Source organism: Erythrolamprus reginae, chromosome 3 (assembly GCF_031021105.1).
Source record: "Erythrolamprus reginae isolate rEryReg1 chromosome 3, rEryReg1.hap1, whole genome shotgun sequence".
Classification (NCBI taxonomy): Eukaryota; Metazoa; Chordata; class Lepidosauria; order Squamata; family Dipsadidae; genus Erythrolamprus; species Erythrolamprus reginae.
In genome coordinates this window covers 35,678,191-35,701,644 of record NC_091952.1, presented here as the reverse complement: position 1 = coordinate 35,701,644, position 23,454 = coordinate 35,678,191, and the positions used below count along the sequence as shown (strand labels likewise).

General features: G+C 37.1%; 1 protein-coding gene across 2 annotated transcripts in view; it reads right to left on the bottom strand.

The window, feature by feature from the left end:
* PTPRT (protein tyrosine phosphatase receptor type T) overlaps positions 1–23,454 on the bottom strand; it is a 678,043-nt gene that overhangs the window by 439,796 nt on the left and 214,793 nt on the right. For both annotated transcript variants that reach the window (XM_070744761.1, XM_070744762.1), the window contains exons 4-7: positions 18,432–18,703; positions 14,714–14,795; positions 6,780–6,895; positions 3,212–3,386 (exon numbers count right to left, since the gene is read on the bottom strand). In XM_070744761.1, coding sequence (XP_070600862.1) covers positions 3,212–3,386; positions 6,780–6,895; positions 14,714–14,795; positions 18,432–18,703 — 645 coding nt within the window. The remainder of the gene's footprint in view (positions 1–3,211; positions 3,387–6,779; positions 6,896–14,713; positions 14,796–18,431; positions 18,704–23,454) is intronic.

Sequence of the window (23,454 nt, the reverse complement as noted above, 5' to 3'; positions counted from 1 at the left end):
ATGTGAATAATGTTAGGAATAATCTAGCATTTATGGACAGTTTGTACAGAGCTGAGACAGAAACACACACATTACATCAATAGAGCATACAGAGGTGAGTTGAAGGAATTTCATTATGTAGCACAGCACAACCATGGGCAATTTGTCATACAATACATTTATTTTCCATTTACTGAATATTTCTCAGTTCAGTGTGATAATTGTCTTCCCCAAGATGTTATTATTTAGATAGGATGGAGTAATATACTAAATTTCAATCCATCCCAGTTGATAATATGGAGAATCAGAAAATCTAATTTATTCTGCATCATTTTTTTTTCATTTTGGGCACATTTGCACTATTTCAAATTCAGCTAACGTAAAAACAGGTTTGAATAAAATTTGAAACATTCAGGGAATCCCAAGTTTGAATAAAATATATTTAAATAAAATAAAATGTGAATAACATTCCTGAGAGGAATATAGTTTAAGAAGTTATATTATATATTCTATACTTATCAAAACTGAGTAAAATAAAACTTTTGCTCATTCATTTTAGTATTCCTGTGCAAAACCATACAGAGAAAGAACAAAGAAATAGACCCAAAACAAAACAAGCTTTGTAGTGAGAAGTAGACATGGTTTTATTGTGAAATCAATGCTAGGTCAAGGAAGTTTCTCAAAGTTTATAACAATGTTTTCTACCATGTACTTTATATGGCCAATGAAGACAGAGGAGAAATTTTTATTGGAGCAACTTCTATGGGCAACAATGTGAAGGTTTGAAAATGTCTATTCCAAGAACAATTCAATTGAAATAAAAATGCAATTTTTACAGCTTTTAAATACAGATTAACTGATAAACATTACATGATAATTTCCCAATTATGTAATCCTTCATTTGACTTTCCCAATAATAGTCTGGGTCTTGTATTTACTTATATATTTATTTTCATTTACTTATTCAATTTTTACAACAAGAACAATACACAAATTGAATTTTAAATGTATAATAAAAATAGAAGATTATTGTATTTCCTTACAAATAAACGTATGCATTGTGCTACTTTACTTCTTTAATTTCATGATATAGTTTTCCTAAATTATAGGTAGAGATGCATGTATGATACATGTTTATGTGTATAGTTAATTGAAATGCAATTCATTAAGCAATGAAATGCATGCATTTATCAGATCTGAATTCATTCTAATGCGAAAAACATATATCCTTGACTTTTTTACATTATTTGACTCTGTGTGATCTACATCTCTATAATTAGAGATATGCAAATGTTTCCTATCAAAACATTCTGAGATGGAAACCTTAAAAATTGACCCATTTTAGAATGGAATTATTGTTGCTTTGTGTTGAGCTCTCTGGGAGCAACTTAACACAGCTCTATTTGCACCAACATTTTGAAGTGTGGGGTAAATCGTAGAAAAAATGGTTTAAAATTTTCAGTTGATAAATTGGGAAGGGGAAAGAATTGAAAACCAAGGATAGTTCATGAATAATTTTTCATTCACAAAAATTATGGGAATAACAATGATATTAGAACAAAGATCTTAATTTTAGGAACGAAGTATTAGAATTTGAGGATAAATTCTGTGCTGTTTTGTTCTTCCAGGCAAGATAAAATAAGTTACAGTATTATAATAATCTTCTCTCCCCCCGCTCTCAAAAAGTGTTTGGAAACTTCAGATCGTGCAAAATGCAGCTGCAAGAGCAGTCATGGGCCTACCTAGGTATGCCCATGTTTCACCAACACTCCGCAGTCTGCATTGGTTGCCGATCAACTTCCGGTCACAATTCAAAGTGTTGGTTATGACCTTTAAAGCCCTTCATGGCACTGGACCAGAATATCTCCGAGACCACCTGTTGCCGCACGAATCCCAGCGACCGATTAGGTCCCACAGAGTGGGCCTTCTCCGGGTCCCGTCAACTAAACAATGTCGGTTGGCGGGCCCCAGGGGAAGAGCCTTCTCTGTGGTGGCCCCGACCCTCTGGAACCAACTCCCCCCGGAGATTAGAACTGCCCCTACTCGCCTTGCCTTTCGTAAGCTCCTTAAGACCCACCTGTGTCGTCAGGCATGGGGGAACTGAGACATCTCCCCCGGGCATATACAATTTATGAATGGTATGTGTGTATGTATGTGTGTTTAGAAAATGGGGTTTTTAAATGTTTTTAGTAGAAATTTAGATTTGTTGTGAATTGTTTTTTTACTTTGTTGTGAGCCGCCCCGAGTCCGCGGAGAGGGGCGGCATACAAATCTAAATAAATAAATAAATAAATAAATAAATAAATAAATAAATAAATAAATAAATAAATAAATAAATAAATAAATAAATAAATAAATAAATAAATAAATAAACAAACAAACAAACAAACAAACAAACAAACCTAAGAGTAAGAATGGGATTTGTAATCCAAGCTGAGTAGGGGGATCCCATTTCTTTTGCAGCATAAGTAGAACCTGGTAATTCTTCAGAATTTTGTATATTTTAATCCTGAACTGGTATTACATTGAATTATCTTCAAATTCCAGAATACCATTTAACACAACCTTCATGTTCATTTGTCATTGCTTCAGGCAGTACAATTCTGACAGAAATTCTGAAAACAGGAATTAACTTTGCAATAGATTTACCAATTTTTAGTTATCAGAAGAGTAGCTATGTGAATAGAAAAGTTGTGTGATATATTATACATCTGTCACAGGAATATATTTCATAAAACATGACCTATGAAAGCTTTATGAATGCAACTTGTGTTAGGAATTCTCAAAATTGTTTGAGGATTTTTGTTAGCTTTGTTATGAACAATATCACAAGAAGTGCAACTTCAATTTATGTCATTAAAGCCACATAGTTTTTTAAAAATACAGATAGCATTTTCAAGTTTAAGTTTAATTGTTTTTACTGCAGTTGAATTTCCTGCAATAAGTTTTTCATTTAGTAAGGTAGTAAAGTTAATGATATACTGTATTATTGATATTTAAAACATTAATAATTGTTGTAAGTAGTTGTGATTGCATTAATAATCTTTACTCCTTTATTCCTCTTCATGTCAAATGACTAGAATTCATGGTCAAAAATAGAACTAGCATGTTCAAATAGCCCAAATTAGATTCTTTGGTTGATTGTAGACATTGTTTTGTACTTCAGATGACATTCTATTTGGGACAGGTACAAACCCACACAAATTCACATTTTTAATTATTTTTCACTTACCTTTCACTATTAATTCTGCATAGTTTGAAACTCCTGATCCACCATCAGAACGTATTACACATCGGTATTTACTGATACTGCGTTGGGATGTATCAGCTACACTAACAGTAGCAGAAAAACGTCTATGGTTGACAACTCTGGTAACCATTAATGCTGTGTCTCTTCCATTCCACTGCTGTCAAACAAAGAGAGGGAGAAAAATCTATGTAAGTATTTGTTTGTTTGTTTGTTATTGTGACTTGTATGCAGTGAAGGGCTACCAAACTTTTTACTATCACACTGTGGAAGTGGCTTATGCAGGACACCCTGCATTTTTTTCAACATCTTTCAGTGCAAAATGGGTGCTCTGGGGTGGAGCTCCGTTTTTGCTACCCCACTGCGTTCCCCCCGTCCAGGCAGTAGCCCCCCTTGATTGTATGCCACCCAACTCCACATGGACTCTGTGGGGCTAACAGCAATATAAACAATAAAAGCATCAATATAAAACTATAAAAACAATTACATTTCGTAAGCTACTTAAAACCCACCTCTGCCGTCAGGCATGGGGGAATTGAGATCCTCTTTCCCCCTAGGCCTTTATAATTCTATGCATGGTATGTATGTATGTTTGTTTGGTTTTTATATTAATGGGTTTTTAATCGTTTTAGTATTGGATTACTATTGTACGCTGTTTTATTGTTGCTGTTAGCCGCCCCGAGTCTCCGGAGAGGGGCGGCATACAAATCAAATCGAATCGAATCAAATCAAATCAAATCAAATCAAATCAAATCAAACCAAACCAAATCCTAACCCTTAATTCACAAACATACATTCAATGATATAAAAACAGCAATTAAAACAATAACACAGCTATAACACGTTCATGAAAAGAGTATTCCTAACTCACGTTAAGTTCTTTCTCTGAAATTCTTACAAAACATGACATTTTTTTCCTCCCAAATGAATTACTTAAACTTGGTGTGTATTACTACAATTCAATTTCAGTTTCGCTCAAGAGCAGTAGTTACTATATATTTTACTATCTATCAACTACCAGTACATGAGTAGGACCAAAGCCATTTGGGGGATTTGGGTGTCAGCATTTTTTATTCTTTCTGTTTTACAGAAGAAAATCAAAACGACCACTAATCTACACTGGATTAGCCTGGTAGATTATGGTTTGTAACTCTCAGTGAAGAGGCCTTCATCCTGCAGTGGAATAAGTCCGGCTGATAATTGATTGCAGCACAGCATTGTTCCATTAAAAAAGCTATCAATAAGAAAAGGTTGGATTTGTAGAAATGTAAGATTCTGAAATGTGTGTCATTTATGGGGATTCAAAGGTCACCTTGTGGGTAAGATATATGATTTCATTTTCTTCCTAACAGTATAAAGTGACTCATTTCTTCCTTTTATAGATATTAGGCCAAGATCAAAAAACTCATTGGATATAATAAAAGTATGCAGGCTGCACAATCTAGGCACATATGCCATTGAATTTTGCTTCATCATATACTATGGCCTTACATTGCCTGAAGGTAGATGAAAGAATTGTAACAACCGCTTTCACTTTTTTTTAAAAAAAACCCTCTTATTTATTTTGTTTTCTTTTTCAATATAGATGCTAGCTGTGAATTAAAATAAAACCTGATATATATGTTGTTGCTCTCAAGGACAAACAGATAACACAGATGATTGGCAAGGTATATTGGCGCTGGGCTTAGGAACTGCTTATCAGAGGCAATTTATTCAGCTGAAACAATAGTACAGTCAGTTCTTCAGAGTAAATCTGGCAGTTCTAAACTGTAGTGGTAGTAGTAATAGTGTCATCTCCAAACCCCAAACACTTTACTCTTATATTATCTACGGTTGACCTATCCAGATGCCTAAGAGGTCAGTAAGGGGCGAGTACAAGTGCACTAGAGTGCCTTCCGTCCCCTGTCCTATTGCTCTCCTATATCTCCTATATCTTTCTTCTATTCCTATATCTCTTCTTCTATTCTTTCATTGATATGTTCTATTACCATATCTTCTTTTCTATTATTTATTAGATATATTTTACTATGAGTATCTCCTCTATAACCTTCATCATGTATTTTACTATGTGTATATAGATATATACCCACTAAAACCCTCATTGTATATTGGACAAAATAAATAAACAAACAAACAAACAAACAACCATCCTTAAGATAGTTAAGCAGTAGCTGAGATTTGGGCTACTTTGCAATTTCTAACAAAAGGTGTGACTGAGAATGATTATGGATCAGAATGTAGATTAATAAAATAGTATGACTGAAATAAATAAGGTATGCAAATAAAATGTAGAAAAAGACTTCAAGTAGAAGTAAGGCATCCTGAAATTTCCTTACAGTTGTCTCATCCCATTCTTTGGAAAGTTCAGCTTTTAGTGCCTTGCTTGTTTCTTTTTCTTTACAGCCTCAAAAGCACATGTCTAATTTTGCTAATTCTGATTTTTCCAATGGGAACGTAAGAAATATTCGGTGCATTTATGCAATAAATAAATATATAAGTAAGTGTTGTGGTTGGCTCTGGCCCAGCTCCTGCCCCAAGGAATGGGGAGGTGGATGCAGGGGAAACTTCAACATGTCACAGGCCTGTGTTATTGCCGACAGAATCAGTTCAGAGTTTAGTTTCCTCAGACGAAGAAGAAGGTGGGAGTGACTTGGCAGAGGAGGGCTTGGCACACAGCCAAGGCAGTCAATCTTCCTTATCTTCTATTGCTTCAGATGATGACATTTTGGACCCGCGCAAGCGCAGAATTATGCATAGAAGAGACCAAGTAAGAACATATTACAGGAAATAAGGGAGGCCACCTGTGTTTGGGTGGGGCTCCAGTAATTAGGGCTGCTGCTATAAATAGCAGCATGTGGGTTTGGCCATTGCGGAAGAATATCTGTTGCAGTTCATCAGGAATCTTGTGTGCTGGACTTTGTTGCTTTTTCACGCCTTTGAAACCCAAGCAGAGCAACGTGTGTGTGTGTGTGTGTGTGTATCTCACTTCATTGGAAGAAGAAGGAGTGTGAAGGTTCTTCACAGCTGCTGGCTAAGTACTTAATGACTGCTTAAGGGAAATTGTACAGACTACCCGGTTGTTTTGGGAAGAGTGCTCTTTGCAATACAAAAAGAATGCTTAGTTTATTTTGACTTTTGTGATAAAGAACATTGTTTTGAATTTTCAAACGTGTGTGTGTGTGTCTGAAATTTGTACCCTTGAATTTTCGGGAGGCTCCTATCAGAGAGCCCGGCAGAACAAGTAAGTATAAAAAATAAATAAGTAAAAAATAAATATATAAATAAATGATGTATAATATTTTCTATATTTCTACATTTCCTATAAAATTAAACATTTATCTGCTCACGACATTAAGCATATTCAGCTAAATAATTTTTCAGACCATAAATTTAAACCCCATTTTATGTGTTTCAGCATGTTCTGAAACCCAAAGGAAAATGATGAAAGTATTGCACAGAAATTTTCCACTGCGTTCAGAATATCTATTTATTCATAGATGAGAAATATGGTTTGAAACTTCTAAAGAACATAAAGGCTCCATTGTGCTTTTACCTGTAGCCATAATTTATCATGCTGAGACCACTTTCCTCCTGCAATGCATTGGAATGTTGCATTCTGACCAACGTTAACCTCCACGTTTTGCAGCCGTAGAAAGTGAGGAGCTTTTCCTAACAAAAAAATAAAATATTACCGGGATAGATCATCACAATGCATAATGATAGCAAAAGTAGAATGAGAATAAGTCTTTCTTTCTTTCTTTCTTTCTTTCTTTCTTTCTTTCTTTCTTTCTTTCTCTCTCTCTCTCTTTCTCTCTCTTTTATGCCAAGTTTCTCATAGACTAAATGACCTAGCAAATCAGTGCTAAGCCTATATTTTGGTTTTTAATGCAGATTATCTTTGCTGTTCTAGCTAATGAAAAGAAACACAACGATCACCTTGGCATAAACAATGTACTATAAATAAATATTATATAACAAAAGAAAATACTGTAAAATACTGTAAAAAAAATTAAGAAACAAATCTGCCACCACCTATAAATAACCAACAGCCAACATGGGTTTGTTAAGAACAAATCATGCCAAACCAAACTCATTTCATTCTCCAACACTGTGACTAAATTAATAGACCAGAGAAACGCAGTTGACATAGTATACTTGGACTACAGTATATAAACATGTGACACATACAGAATATAGTTTGTCGGCTATGAATAAATTAGCTGCCTTGGAAATGGCCCCGGGTTGGGCCGAGAGGCAAAATAGGAGCTGTGATGTTCCTTCAATATACCAGGGTGATTCGACACAAAAACATGTAACCCTTTCCTGGTACAGAGCTGAAGGGATTGGATACTGTAGCCTAGAGGTTAATTCTCTGCCTTACAAGGCAACGGTTGCAAGTTCAAGCCAATATACAATCCTGAGTTGCATTAACAGAGGGATACAATCTAGGGCTAAGGAGGTACTAATACCATTCTATAAAGTCTTAGTTGGACCACACCTAGAGTACCACATCCAGTTTTGGTCACCACACTACGAAAATGACATTGAAACTCTAGAGAAAGTACAGAAGAGAGCAACAGAAGAGAGCAGTGAGAACAGGGGTCAGGCTGTTTTCCAAAGCACCAGAAGGCCAGACTAGGAATAACAGATGGAAGCTGACCAAAGAGAGATTCAACCTGGAAATAAGGAGGAACTTTCTGATGGTGAGAGTGATCAACCACAGCTTGCCTCTGGAGGTTGTGAGCACTCCAACACTGAAATGGGATATTGGACTGCAATTTATCTAAAATGGTATAGTGATTCCTGCCTGAGCAGAGGGTTGGACTAGTTGACCTACAAGGTCCCTTCCAACTCAGTCAGTCAGTCAGTCAGTCAGTCAGTCAGTCAGTCAGACAGACAGACAGACAGACAGACAGACAGACAGACAGACAGACAGACAGATTGATTGATGGATAATTCCACGATCAAGGAGAACAAGGAATGATGCACTACGTGGAAGATAGAAGGAAAAGGTTTATTCTACCAGTTATTTTTGAGACAATAAACCAGAAACAAAGAATCACATCACTATGTTTCAATTCCATACAGCTTGAAGCTATAACTCACTAGCAAATTAGTAATAAGAGCAACAATTTATTAAAGTCTTATGCCACCCAACCTTCAATGACTCTGGGTGGCTCACAGCAAAGAAATTACAATAAATCCAATAACATAAATACTACAGATAAAAGATGGCAAGTGCAATGCAGCAAGGAGTCTCATTCTCCCTTGCTAAAGATCTAGAAAAAAGAGCCAAGCCTTCATAGCTTTTCTAAATTACAGCAGATATGAGGCCATCTGGATCTTGGATGGCACAGTTATTTTCAGGAGAATGTTCCAATTGGCCCATTCACAGATTTACATCATGTCACAGGTGAAAAGGAGTATCATGGCCACCTTTCATGCTGGTGCTTTGCTTCCAGAATACCTTCAATATTGGATTGTTCGTTGTTTCATAATGTCTCTGGCATTTCAAGTATATAACCAAAGTAAATGATTTTTGTACATCGAAATCTATTTTCTCTTCTGTTCATTGTATTACTACAATGCATGGATGCTATTAACTGATGTTGCCAACTTTTTGAATAGCTGCATTCTGTGCTATAGCTGCATTCCAGAGGCAAGGAATTCAAGATGTTCACCAAATTTAACTCTACAAAGATTCCATCCCAGAAAACGTTTCGGTTTATCCAATAGTAAATAATATGCTAAACCACAGAATTTCAATGTAACTGGTTATTTTAGAATGCACTAAAAGTGAAATGGGAGATCTCTGATCAAGATTTACTTCAGATTTTAGCAATCATGGAATCCAATCATGACCACAATGATAGACACTTTTAATTTTCATCATCCATTTTTATATTTAAATTAAAATCATTCCCCAAGCTTGGCTGTTTGCTTCAGATAGCAAAATAAACATCCATAGCAAGGGAAAACTAGCTAGTAACTGTCCACAACATATATTATATTCCTGAAGAACCACATTCAGTCAATCAACTTAAATAGTGCTATGCCATCCCTTTAACTGGTCACTAATTTATCCATGTCAAAATGTATTGATGTACTAGCTGTTGGCTGTGGCAGGGTCATAGATCTGTCATTTGAAATGGAGAGCCCTTGATACAAAGCAGTACAGTATTGCTTTAATATATTTACAGCAAACAATTTTGACAGTTAATATCTTCCATTCCCACCAATTTCAGGGTATGGATTTGTTTAATTGGCAATAATTCTACTATTTTAAATCCTCTGGCACTTCTGAATTAGAACAAAAGAAAGCATTTACCAACAAGAGCAGGCAAAATCGGTTTGTTTGCATGCAAACCACACTAAACTACATTTCCCAAACTGATATGTAAAGCAGCATGTAATTACTTTTTTTTGGGGGGGGGGGCAGGAGGTTTGCTGGTTTTAATTTATTTGAACATTTGATACAATTCCTTAATCACAAATAGACAAGAACAGTTAGGCAAAATCTCATGGCAAATTAATGCTAAAGGATGCTAGTTGGACTCTCAGTTGTGTGTATGTATATTTTCTCTTCTTACTGATTGCAGTCATGTTTCTTACAGTAGATAATTTATATTATGTTATGTTAGGCTTGGAAAGTTAGTAACCTCTCTTTCAAGATACCTTTCATAATTTAATAGACAAATTCATGTATTTTACTTGGTGACAAAAGAAAAAAATATTTGCCACTTAGTACCTGTTAAATATTCTTTTAAATTTTTCACTCCAACTAAAGGACTAGTATTTTGGGTGGGTGTGTGTCTCCTATTCAAGTAGTAAGAAGAACAGATCCTGTTTAGTTTTTCAAAATCATCCAGTTATTCATCAAATTCTTACTGGATGACTAAATTAGTTACTATGACTTAGTTCACAGGAACTGACTTTCTACACAGAGATGGGGGTTTTTTGAGAGGGGGGATAAGCAGAAATATAATGGAAATAAAGGGATGAAGGAAAGAGATTAAATGAGGCATAACAATAAAATTATCACTTTAAATAAAAAGCCATGCTATGTGAACAGATACACTTTAAAGTCAAATTTTCAGTCGTCTGCAGAATTTTGAAGTCTGCAGATTTCTGAAATATAAACTAAGGTAGGTCTCATCTTAATTAGTTTCAGATTTTTTTTCTATAACAAGATACAAGAATAATAGGAACAGCCATTTTGAAACAACCGAGAGGGATTGATTTGTACTAATTTAAGTGGAAAGAACTCAACAGGCTAACAAGACTATTATTCTGCTCCCAATCTTTTTATGCACTACCAATATCTGTATGGATCAGCCATTCTTACATTCAAAACTCATGCTTAAAATACCACTTTGTGTTTCTTTTTGTAATAAATGCAGTATTAATTATCATTCTGGACATTTTTAAGAGAAGATTGAACTGCCACTTGACTGGTGTGCTATAGGGTTCCTGCTTGGGCAGTGTTCTGTCTGGGTTCCCCCAGATGCCAACACCAACTAAAAAGAGTAGCCAGATACGCTGGTAAAAAGCAAAGTCATTTTATATCTTTGAAAACAAACACAGATAACAAAAACTGTTCTTACAAACTGGAATGCTGTGAAGCTTCACAGAAGTGTCACGACAGCCAGACAATACCACAGGCTTCTTGCTGGCACACATACCACTGTAGATAATAAAACCCACGCCTCCCCCAAGTTTTCAGCCTTCGAGGCCACAAGCCAGAATCAGAGACGCCAAGGATCGAAGCAAGGTCACAGGACTCCCAAAAGATAACTCTCCACAATACAAGAAGGGCGGGCCTGCCTTTTCAACCTTTCTGAGGAGAACCACACCCAAACCCAGCTGTTGCCTATTAGGGATGGAAATACCTGGCTAATTGTCCCCTTCTTTGTGCTGCCCTTCTCTGCCTCATATCTATGATGGCTTGTGCGTTCTCATCTAATGACTCCAGGCTACTCGCTGGGGAGAGCTCCCCCCCGGGGGTCTCAGGCTGTTCCCCCTCCTCCTCATCCTGACATTCCTCTTCCCCGTCTGCCTGGTCCTCCTCCTCCTCCTGTTCCTCATCCTCCCCCTCTGAGCATGGAGCCGGCAGAGTTCCAGCCGTTCCCTGAGGAGCCTCAGACTGAATCACAACAGGCAGGGGGTTGGACTTGATGGCCTTCATGGTCCCTTTCAACTCTAACAATAAATAAATAAAAATCATGTCATCACAGTTGAATTTAATCTTATCAGGAAAGTATGGAGACAAAGTCTGTGGAGAAAAAATATTAAAGGCTACACTGAATTCCCAGTTTATCCCTATCCTTTCTATAAAGATCAGAGGGATACTTAAATTTACTACCAGGGAATAACACTGGTGCTTAAATTTACCACCAGGGAATAGAATAGTCAGTGCCACAACTTTTCGTATAGATTTCAAAAAAAATTGCGACATGGGCATCCATTGGCCCCCTAGGATGGCCCATGTATCTGAATTTACTGAAATTTATGATTCACTATGCCATCATTTTCCAAAAATATTCTGATAGTTTTTGAAGGTGAGAAAACGTCTTTATCACATATTAATAATGAAATTAAAATGCACTGAATAGATCAGACCTGGGCAAAGGGCGGCCCACAGGCTGCATGTGGCCCGCCCACAGGCTGTGATTGGCCCGCCCTCTATCTGTGACCGGTCCACTGAGGAAAGCAGGAACCAGAGGAGTCCCAGCAGATGCGGTGAGCTCTTTCATCCTTGCACTGGAGCAGACCCCGACCTCCTACCCAGAACGGCCAAGCACAGAAACCACACAAACACTCCAGCGCAGTGACTGTGGTGCACCGTGTTTCCGTAAAGCAAACAATTAGGGGTCTGTAGAGTGGATCTGGGTGTTTAAATCAGGCCAGGGTCTGGGTCTTTACAGTATTGGGTAGAACTGAGTTAATTATATTAGTCTGGCCCTCTAAAACCATCCCAATTTCTCATGCGGCCCCCTGGCAAAATGAATTGCCATGGAATAGATGAAAGCTTCAGAAATAACTAAAAGCAGTTTGTCCCAAAGGTGCTTTTTGAAGAGGCAACTGGACTTTTTGGGGTTTTTTTGAAGGTGTTTCACTTTTCGTACAAGAAGCTTCTTCGTCTCTGTCTAGATGGTGGGGAATGGAAAGATTTATACTCCTTGTAGAATGCTAGTTATTTGCATTCTTTTAGCGAGTTGTTAAGGCCACTTTGAGGTATAGCCAGGGTTATATTCTAAGTTACCTCGCATGTCACGTGGGCAAACCTCATGGGCACGCACATGCGCATACGCAGTCCCCAAAAATAACAAAAACTAAATAATAAAAAACTGAAAACAAGATGGTCACTGCATGCACAGTGCCTGAAATTTGGCTTATGAATATGCTCAGAGAAAAAAATAATAATAAAAGATGGAGGTGCCCACCGACTGGCACAGACACAGATTCCATGTTGTCATTGTGACATAACCACCGGGTCAGTACCAGTTCATGTGAACTGGTCCAAACTGGGATGAACCCATCTTTGAGTTTATCTGTGCCACCTGAGTAATGCAAACGGGTGTGGAGCCTTCTTGGAACTGGTAAAAGGACTGTGTTGTAGACTGGAAATAGATGGTGTCACATCCCTCGTCCTCTTTTGAGCGAGGGCTGTTCAATTTTGAAATAGATGGTTTCTTTGACCCCTTTTTCCAACCAGTGGTCCTCTCTGTCCAATATTTGGAATTTGTTGTCTTCAAAAGAGTGGCCTTTGTATTTTTAAAATGCAATTGGACTGCTGAATCTAGTCCTCATTGGTTTGTTCCGCTATTTTGTGCCATGCATTTATGAAGTGGTTAAAGCAATTTGATTCAAGAGTTCTAGCCTCATTTTGTAAGAAAGAAAAACGTAGCCACAATTAATTTTCATTATTTACACAATATTGTAGATGAGACCTCTTCAACATTTTGGCCTTTTAGTAACAACCCTTATAACACAGAATCACCATGAGTGAGTTTAGAGGTCATAAAATTTTATTTACCGGTAATAAATAAATAATAAACATGGAAAGATCTGTAGCAAACTGTGATGATGCCAACATAGCTACATGCAGATGATAACATCATCATACAAATGCCACTATACATAGTCCTTGACTTACAACCGTTCATTTAGTGACCATTCAAAATTATATCACTGAAAACTATGACTTATGACTGGTTTTCACACATACAACCATTGCAACATTTCCATTATCATGCAATCAAAATCTGGATGCTTGGCAAATGACTCATATTAATGTCTTGGGATGATCTGATTACGTTTTGTGACTTTCTGACAAAGTTAATGGAGAAGCCAGATTCACTTAATAATTTAACAATGTAACAGCTGCAGGTGTCAGGTAAAATTAACTTAACAACTACCTCACTTAGCAAAATAAATTTTGGGTTCAATTGTGGTCATAAATCAAGGACTATCTATATTATGTACTGATATTTTGACATCAGACGCCTATGTCAACACATTTGCATGATGACCTTGTCACACATTTTTAATCATTTATCACTTTAGAGTTACTTACACTGGCAAAGTAAATTGGAGGAAGATTGCATGGCCCAAAGTGACGCCAGAAAATAATTTTGTTAAATTTTCTGGGATTTATCTAAAAATCTATACTTAGCTTCTCCCTCTTGGTGGGACTAAAAATGCTTTAGTCTGCTTACTTTGTCCTAATTATTAAGCTCTCCGTAGAAATAAAAAAGTCAGATAATTCCCATGATCATACAAAATAGCCTAAATTAAAATTAAAATTCATACTGTGTCAGTTTGTTCTTCACTGTTATAAGCTGAGTATCTTTAATGTCAATTTGATACAGATTCTTAATTGAATGCTTTTAAAATAATTCTGAATAGAACAGCTGAAAGAAATATAGTAGCCTAGGAAATCTAACAAAACAATCTTTGATTTATTTCTTTATTTCACAGTGTCAGTCACATGCTTTTATATATATCTATACACACACACACACACACACACACACACACTTTGAAAGAGACACTGCAAAGATTTACATTTCTTTAAAGACCAACACTCCAGGCCTTTTTTTCGAGTGTGAATGTTGCACTAATTTGCTTGGTTGTGTTCAAGAATGTTCTCCTCCCTACCCCAACTTTCTCTCTTTAAGTTAATTCTATAGGGAATCACTAAAACCCTGTAATTTTCTCCCTTCAATGGTCCTAACAATCAGGGCTTTATTTCCCTTTAATAATGGTTTAAAATTTTGGCACTTGCTGCACATTTGAAGCAGCTTTGCTTGTTGTGCAACTTGAGAAATTATGTATTTATTCAGGGTTTGTTGCTTCTACTCCGCAAGCATTTGGAATAGATAAAAGGAAATGTTTCAGAACTGACTAAATTGGGTAAATTACTCATTTGAACATGAAATGCATTGCTATGTTTAGGAGGGAAGGGAGGGGGGAAGAGATGCTTACTGCATGGATGAGCAAGGACTCTGACTTCATCCACAGCTATGTATCCAGGGTGACCCTTCAAGGAAACCGATTCAAATATGACCTGAAATTCATAGGAGACAACAAGCTGATTAAATAAACAATTGAAAATTATACACAAGACATCCCTGTAATATTCCTTAAGTACAAAAAATTTGGGTTCTGCAAAGGATGCTTTACAGATACTCCTTGTTTAGCAAACACAACTGAGAACAGTAACTCAGTTGGTTAGCAAAGTGGTTGCTAAGCAGCAGTGGGTTGCTCCCGGTTCACCTTTGTTCTAAGAACTGATAATACTGGCAGTGAGAGGCTCCATCCACCCACCCACCTGGGACGCATGCACATGCAAACCATAAGAACAAGTTTTAGAACTCACTACTGTTGCTAAGTGAAATGACAACTATGTTTATGTTCTTACTCCAGCTTCCCTTTGCTTTACAGACCTGTGAAGGTCATAAATGCAAGGGCTGGCCATAATCAATGTAACTGAATAGTCACTAAGCAAGGCATTCTCTAAACAAGGACTACTTGTGTTTCACAGAGCAATCCACTCAGTCCCCAAATTTATTTATGCAGATATATATAATCCCTTCTAAATGCCATCGTCCAAAAAGTGTGCAAATATGCATGTATGTAAAACACAGTACATTAAAAAACAGTACTATAAATAAATATAATTATGAGGCCAGCTAAATCTTAATTAAGTCCCAGAACTATGATGGCAGAAAGAATGGTATATTATAGAATGGGTTAATGATCAGACAATAAGTGGTTAAAAAGAATGTGTTATAGGAAAAAAAAAAACCCTCTGAAAAGCATCTAAAAGATTTTATCAAGATGCTTCAGGACAAGTTATGAAGGGATAAAAAGTCCTTGAAAATATTTTTTCTGATAAGATTCTTCAACTCCCTATAGTTATGGAAAGGTCATAAAAAACAACATCTTGATGCTGTGGTTAACTATCAGAATTTAATGAATGATAAGGACAAAATATGTGAGGCTAAGGCAACCAAGGAATCAACATGATGTAATCCAGCATTGTTTAGAAAAAAAAGAGTTGGAGGGAAGAGAAATCTGAAGTGCCATTTTTTATTCTGTCAAGATTCATCCTGAAGGACACTCCAAGCTGATTTCCCATGCTCTTTCATTGCCTGGCAACAATAAGGATCTTTGATATGTTATGTCTAAATGATGGATGTTTATATGTTGCTGGAATACAGCTTTTAAAATCTACCAGAAGCCCCCTAGAATTGTTAGATGATGTTGTAAGATGGTCCTAATTCTGTAACAGAGGACAAACCTCTTCCTAAGTACTGAATTGGTTGAGAGTAAGGGAAATATTAAGGAAATCATGATTGGACCGAGGTGCTAAGAGCCAGAAAAAGAGAAAAGTGAGAGGTTTAAAGCATGTATGAAGCAATGTATAGACATGGTAAAAATAAATGGTTCCTGAACCATTTTAGTGCCATATTTTCTAAGTGGTCTCTTCTTGTTTTATCTGGTTTTCTGATTGGTGTTTTCTTGCAGACAATTCATTATCCCAGTCTAGATGCTAAAATCAATAAATTTTAGTGTCAACTAGTTTTATTTGCATTTATTTTTATCTCATGCTTTTAAATTTTGGAGCGTAGTATTTCTTCTTTTTTGGGTTCCACATAACAGCACTCTGAAAAATTATCATACATGTACACACAACACAAGCACGCACACCTTTCAGGTTGTTTATTTTTATTTATTTATTTATTTTATTAGATTTGTATGCCGCTCCTCTCCGAAAACTCGGGGCGGCTAACAACAACAAAGTAAACAATGTAACAAATCTAATATTAAAAAATAATCTAAAAAACCACCAATTTAAAAGACCAATCATACATAGAAGCATACCATGTATAAATTCTATAAGCCTAGGGGGAAGGGAAAAAAATTCAATTCCCCCATGCCTGACAACAGAGGTGGGTTTTAAGGAGCTTGTGAAAGGCAAGGAGGGTGGGGACAACTCTGATATCTGGGGGAGCTGGTTCCAGAGGGTCGGGGCCACCACAGAGAAGGCTCTTCTCCTGGGTCCAGCCAAACGACATTGTTTAGTCGACTGGACCCGGAGAAGGCCAACTCTGTGGGACCTAACCGGTCGCTGGGATTCGTGCAGCAATGGTTTCGTGCAGCAATGGTTTATACAAAAGACATGATTATCTAATTTGTTGTCAAAATTAAGATTCAGAAAGAAAGCAATTTGGGGATTTTAAAAAAACCATATGTTTCATTCCTCTAGGGGTAATCTTCAAAAGCCAGTTTAAAAATAGGTAAAGCCAAAACACTCTGTCCATCTCTTTCTGCTCTTCAATTTCTCTAGAAATGGGAATTTCCCTTTTCCTTCTCATTCAGTCATATGACTATGATTATCGATGAAAAAGAATGGCAAATAATATTCAAGAAGCTGAATATAAGAGAAAAATATTTGTTGTGAATGATTGAAAATGCTTGTCTATCCAAGTTTACAAGAATTTAGGACTACAGTAGAGCCTCTAGTCAATGAATGCATCTCACAGGGACCAAATTGGGTTTCGACCAAAAAATCCACATTTTTTTTCACCTCTGATTTCACCTGCCACACCATTTTTTTTTTGTAAGGACCAAATTTCCCAAATTAGGTTCAGGCCACGACCAAATCGGGTTGCGACCAAAGTTTTGGAATGAATTATGGTTGTGGCCAGAGGTTCGACTGTACCTGACAGATTTATTGCTTAGGTTCCTAATGGATGGATTTAAAGAAAATACCCCATTTCACAAGGGCTACAAGAATGGTGGAAGATCTTAAGCATAAAACGTATCAGGAAAGACTTAATGAACTCAATCTGTATAGTCTGGAGGACAGAAGGAAAAGGGGGGACATGATCGAAACATTTACATATGTTAAAGGGTTAAATAAGGTTCAGGAGGGAAGTGTTTTTAATAGGAAAGTGAACACAAGAACAAGGGGACACAATCTGAAGTGAGTTGGGGGAAACATCAAAAGCAACATGAGAAAATATTCTTTTACTGAAAGAGTAGTAGATCCTTGGAACAAACTTCCAGCAGACGTGGTTGGTAAATCCACAGTAACTGAATTTAAACATGCCTGGGATAAACATATATCCATTGTAAGATAAAATACAGGAAATAGTATAAGGGCAGACTAGATGGACCTTGAGGTCTTTTTCTGCCGTCAGTCTTCTATGTTTCTATTGGTATATTTGATGTGTGAATTGTGGTCATTTTAATTAATTTTCCTACTATTGTTCCTACACAAATGAAGGCAAACATAGTGTCCCAGGATAACTGTTGCAGGATCCAATCTGTGTCAACCACTGGATCCAAAGGTTTAGTTTTCTGAGCTTTGGGCTCCAGCATGACTATGAAAGCTCAGAAGATTAACCTAAGGTCTTGGTGACTGACCAAGATTGGATTCTGCATTGTTACCATCCTTTTCCTCTTCCACCAAGTTCCTCAAGGATCAGATTGTGCTGCAGAAATGTCACTAAAGAAGATTGGGCTAAAGGATGGATGCAGTTCATTGAACAGCCCTTCCTCACTTCCAATTGCAAAATTGCAAATAAAATAAAAACCAAGAGAAATTGAGCAATTTGCTCATTAAAAACTACAGTGGCCCACAGCCTGCAGGTTGCCCACCACTATAGTAAAAGAAAAGAAATCTCAAGTATACCTGATAAAAGTGTGGCCAGAAAGTACTGATCGCAAGCTCCGCTTTCACCCAACCTTCTGTAACAAGCCCAGACACATTCCAGATAGGGTTGCCTTGAGGTCCACCATTCACTTTCACATAAACATTCAAAGATCCAGGGCTAGAACGGTCACGGCTGGACAGGTAGTAATGGAAATCAATGCAGTGAGTGTCGTTTTCTTTCAGTGTTGGTAAAAGCAAGTGGGCTTTTTGCCCAGATGCTCTTCCAGAACTATTCACCATCATGAAGGAGCCTAAAAATAAAAGAAAAAGAGAGAGAAAAGTTCAGTAGTTCCTTTCCCCAATATTACAATTAAATTAATTAAAGAGTCAATAGTTCTAAATAATCTGGCCAACAGTCAGAACCTCAAACAGCTGTTCATTTTCTCAGGTCTATTACTATTATTATAATTCAGCATTTTTCTGGTGCGAAAGAAAAACACCAGGCATGACAAATTCTTTTGTATCCACTGCTTGCATCGTCAGCTAAAGAGGGCCATTTGTTATTATTTTCAGACTTTTCCACCTTGTATTTCAAACTGACAGGAAAATATTGACTTCAGACATGAAGAGCAAGCATATCATATTCTCTTTTCACTCTACTGAAGTTACATTACCAGACTCTTTTGATTGCATACACAAACACTATTAAGCTGTCTGCTTTTGTAACATGTCCATATTTATAGATTACAATATATCAAGAATCCTACAATTTGGGAGGTCAGTTAAATTTTTGGAAAAACCACTGAATTGTATTAGGCAGAGTTTTCAAAATGATTGTTTCAGTGGCATGGCTATTGTCACGGATCTCATCTACAAGATGGAAAACTGGTAATGATAGAAGAACCATATTTACTAAGGAGCTTAACTATAAGGTGAGAAATAAAGTCCAGAATTTAAAACCACTCTATAGAATCCTCATTTTTCTGCTTAAACAGCTTATGAGAGAGAGAAACTGATAAGATTTGGAGATTATGAGTCAGAGTGGTTCAACTCTAAATTCTTTTTGTAACTTCTTTTCTTTCACAACCTGCCTTCAGGGGTTTTTTTCTCTCTTTTTCCTCTGTTACTTTCCCATTCTTCCTCTTTTCTGTTTGGAGAATTGTTAAATAAAACAACACTTATTTTTCTTTCATCATTTATTAGTTAAAAAATACCATTTGAGCTATGAATCTCAAAGTTCTGACTTACTTTCTTTTTTCTTTTCAAGAAACTGCATGGTCTGGGTCATGATAGGTATCACATTGTATGTTATTGAAGTGAAACATATTGGGGAAAAAAACATTGAGTGGGGCTACAGGCTAGTCTTGCTGTGATATGATTCTGTTTCCTTTCCTTTTTCTGTCATCTTTTCCCTTTTATTTTTTTATTCCCACCCACCCCCTCTTTTATCTCCCTCCACATCTTGGGAGCTACAGAGGAAGAAATGGGTTCTGCCTGTCCAGGATCTGGACTTACCACTTACCAAGTTTCTAAAATTAGATCAAGGGCCACAAGACGTTCATTAAGGTATCCAGTGTTTACAAGGAGTTTAGTCCTCAAATATAGACAGTTCAGGCAAAACTAAATTATTGTAGACACCAGATGAGCAGAGATGAACTCCATCTCTGATGTTACATGCTAAATTACTCTAGAATTAAATACAGTGGTACCTCTACTTACGAACTTAATTTGTTCTGTGACCAGGTTCTCAAGTAGAAAGGTTTGTAAGAAGAAGCAATTTTTCCCATAGGAATCAATGTGAAAGCATATATTGCGTGTGACTGGGGAAACCACAGGGAGGGTGGGGGCCTTGTTTCCTCCCAGGAGATTCCTAGAGAGACCCCCACAGAGGCTTCTCCCTGCCTTTTCCGGCCCTATTTCCTCCCAGGAGATTCCTAGAGAGGCCCCACGGAGGCTTCTCCCTGCCTTTTCCGATTACAGTTTTGGAGGCTCGGGTTTGTAAGTGGAAAATGGTTCTTGAGAAGAGGCAAAAATATCTTGAACACACGGTTCTTATCTAGAAAAGTTTGTAAGTAGAGGCATTCTTAGGTAGAGGTACCATTGTATGTGATTTACATCAACTTGCCATTGTGGGAAAATATTAATGGAGGCAAATAACCAATGTAAATCATTGTGTCTTTCTTCGCTGTTTTTGTTCTCCAATACATGTATGAAATCCATGGATCTATGTAGGAAAATAAAGTTTCCATTTTCAACAAGAGCAACAAAAATGATTAGGGACTGGAGGCTTAAACATATGAAGAATGGTTGCAGGAACTGGGTATGTCTAGTTTAATCAAAAGAAGGACTAGGGAGATATGGTAGCAGTGTTCCAATATCTCAGGGGCTGCCACAAAAAGAGGGAGTCAGGCTATTCTCCAAAGAACCTGAGGGTAGGACAAGAAGAAATGGGTGGAAACTAATTAAGAAAAGAAACTTAGAACTAAAGAAAAAATTCCTGGAAGTTGGAACCATTGATTAGTGGAATGGCTTGCCTCCACAAGTTGTGAATGCTCCAACACTGAAAGTTTTTAAGATGTTGTTGGATAACCATTTGTCTGAAGTGGTGTAGCATTTCCTACCTAAGCAGGTGATTGGACTAGAAGACCTCCAAGGTCCCTTCCAACTATGTTATTATCATCAAAAACTTTATTATTATTATTGTTGTTGTTGTTGTTGTTACCTAATATTTTTAAAAACTATTCCCTTTTGTTTTTATGCCACCTTTTCTCTTTCACTTTCTGATTCCTTGTTTTTTTTTTCTTTTATCCATATCAGTGGTAGATTGCTCCTGGTTTGCACTGGTTCAGGTGAACCAGTAATGGTGGTGGAAGACTCTACCCACCCCTCTGGATGTCATCACAAATGATCTGCTCATGTGCAGAAGCAGCATGCGCACACACAAATAAAACATGTGTATGTGTGCACGCATCTTTGAACTGTTAGCAAAGGTAAGTGAAACCTATTACTGCTCCACATCCTGGGAGCTATAGAGGAAGAAACAGATTCTGCCTGTTCATGTGTTTATTAACACATCCAGTGTTTGCAAGAAGCTTAATTCCCAAATACAGACAATTCAGACACATGTTATATATCTGGACAAACACAATTGCTTTTATCTATTCAGAAAGTACTTTTCTAGAAGAGAAAAGGTCCAAGGGAATATTTGACCTAGAGGTAATAAAAAATAATAGTTGCATGAATTTAGAGAAGTACCATTGGGGTCAGGAAGAAAATTAGACCCATTGGCAATTCGGCAAAAATATTCATACATATTTTCCCCAGTGGAGTACATTGCAGTACCATTATGCCACACAATACAATAATAGAATAATTAAACCTTTGTAACCCATAGTAGCTTATTTGCAGAGAATCCTTTCTAGTTGTCCATCATTGCCCTTTGTTACTAACATTATCAATGATTACACATTAAAAATAATGAGAATTATTAGTTTTATTCTCTTTAAAGAATCTACTTTGGGGATGTCTGGAAACATGCCTTCAGGAAAACAGGCAACAAGTAATCAAAGATTGTGGGTAGGGGAATGAGAGAAGGAGGAAAAAAATATCCATTTCAGCAGTCACGCATAGTAATTTTTAATCAAATACAACCCCTCTTGACATTCTCGTTCTGAGATTGTGACTGCTGCCAAGTCATTTTATAGATATATTTCTCTACTGGCCTCTTTGCAATTCACAGAAGATTGAGTTTGGAAAGCCTTGCCTTATTTTTAAGTTACAAATTTTTTATTTTATTTTATATGTTATGTTGTTACAGTGCATATAGAATAGAATTCTTTATTGGCCAAGTGTGATCGTACACACAAGGAATTTGTCTTGGTGCAGATACTCTCAGTGTACATAAAAGAAAAAATATACATTTGTCAAGAATCATGAGATACAACACTTAATGATTGTCATAGGGGTCAAATAAGCAATGAAGAAACAATCAATATTAATAAAAATCTTAGGATACAAGCAACAAGTTACAGTCATACAGTCCTAAGCGGGAGGAGATGGGTGATAGGAATGATGAGAAAAAACTAGTAGAAATAGAAGTGCAGTAAAAAGTTTGACAGTGTTATTTGTTTAGTAGAGTGATGGTGTTCGGGGAAAAACTGTTCTTATGTCTAGTTGTCTTGGTGTGATGTTTTGAGGGTAGGAGTTGAAGCAGTTTGCGTCCAGGATGCGAAGGGTCAGTAAATATTTTCACCACCCTCTTTTTGACTCATGCAGTATACAGATCCTCAAAGGAAGGCAGATTGGCAGCAATTGTTTTTTCTGCAGTTCTGATTATCCTCTGAAGTCTGTGTCGGTCTTGTTGTGTTGTAGAACCCAACAAGACAGTTATAGAGGTGCAGATGACAAACTCAATGATTATCTAATATCTAATGGGTAACACATATATAGACACACACACAGGTATACATGAATGCACATATACACGTATCTTAAAACAAGAATCCCCAATCCACAGTCTGGTACTGGACCATGGCCCATTGGAAACCAGGCCATGCAAGTGATGGGTGAGCTCACAAACACACGATGCTTCATTTGAACAAGCAACAGGGCCACGCACAAAACCATCTTCTCTCCCCCTGCCACTACCACTAGTCTGCAGAGCCAGAAAGGTTAGGAACCACTAACATATAACCAGGGGTGGGTTCTATCTTACCTTGTTGCCAGTTCGCTTCCTCCTGCATCGCGTGGCCAAGCCTCGTGTGTGCACATGCGAATGCACAGTTGCAAAATATCTCCCCAAAATGAAAAATGCCCAAAACAAGATGGTGACTGCATGCACAATGCCAGAAACCTGGTTTCTGTGCATGTGCAGAAAAAACCCCCCGGAAAAAATTGCAAAACAAAAATTGAAAACAAAAATCTGATTTTTTTAAAAAAGATGGCAGCCTCCAGGATCAGCACCAATCAAACTGGTTCTCTGATGTCATTGTGACATCACTAGTGGATCACTACCAGTTCAGGAACCCACCTCTGTTTATAACATAAGGCAGAAATATTTTTG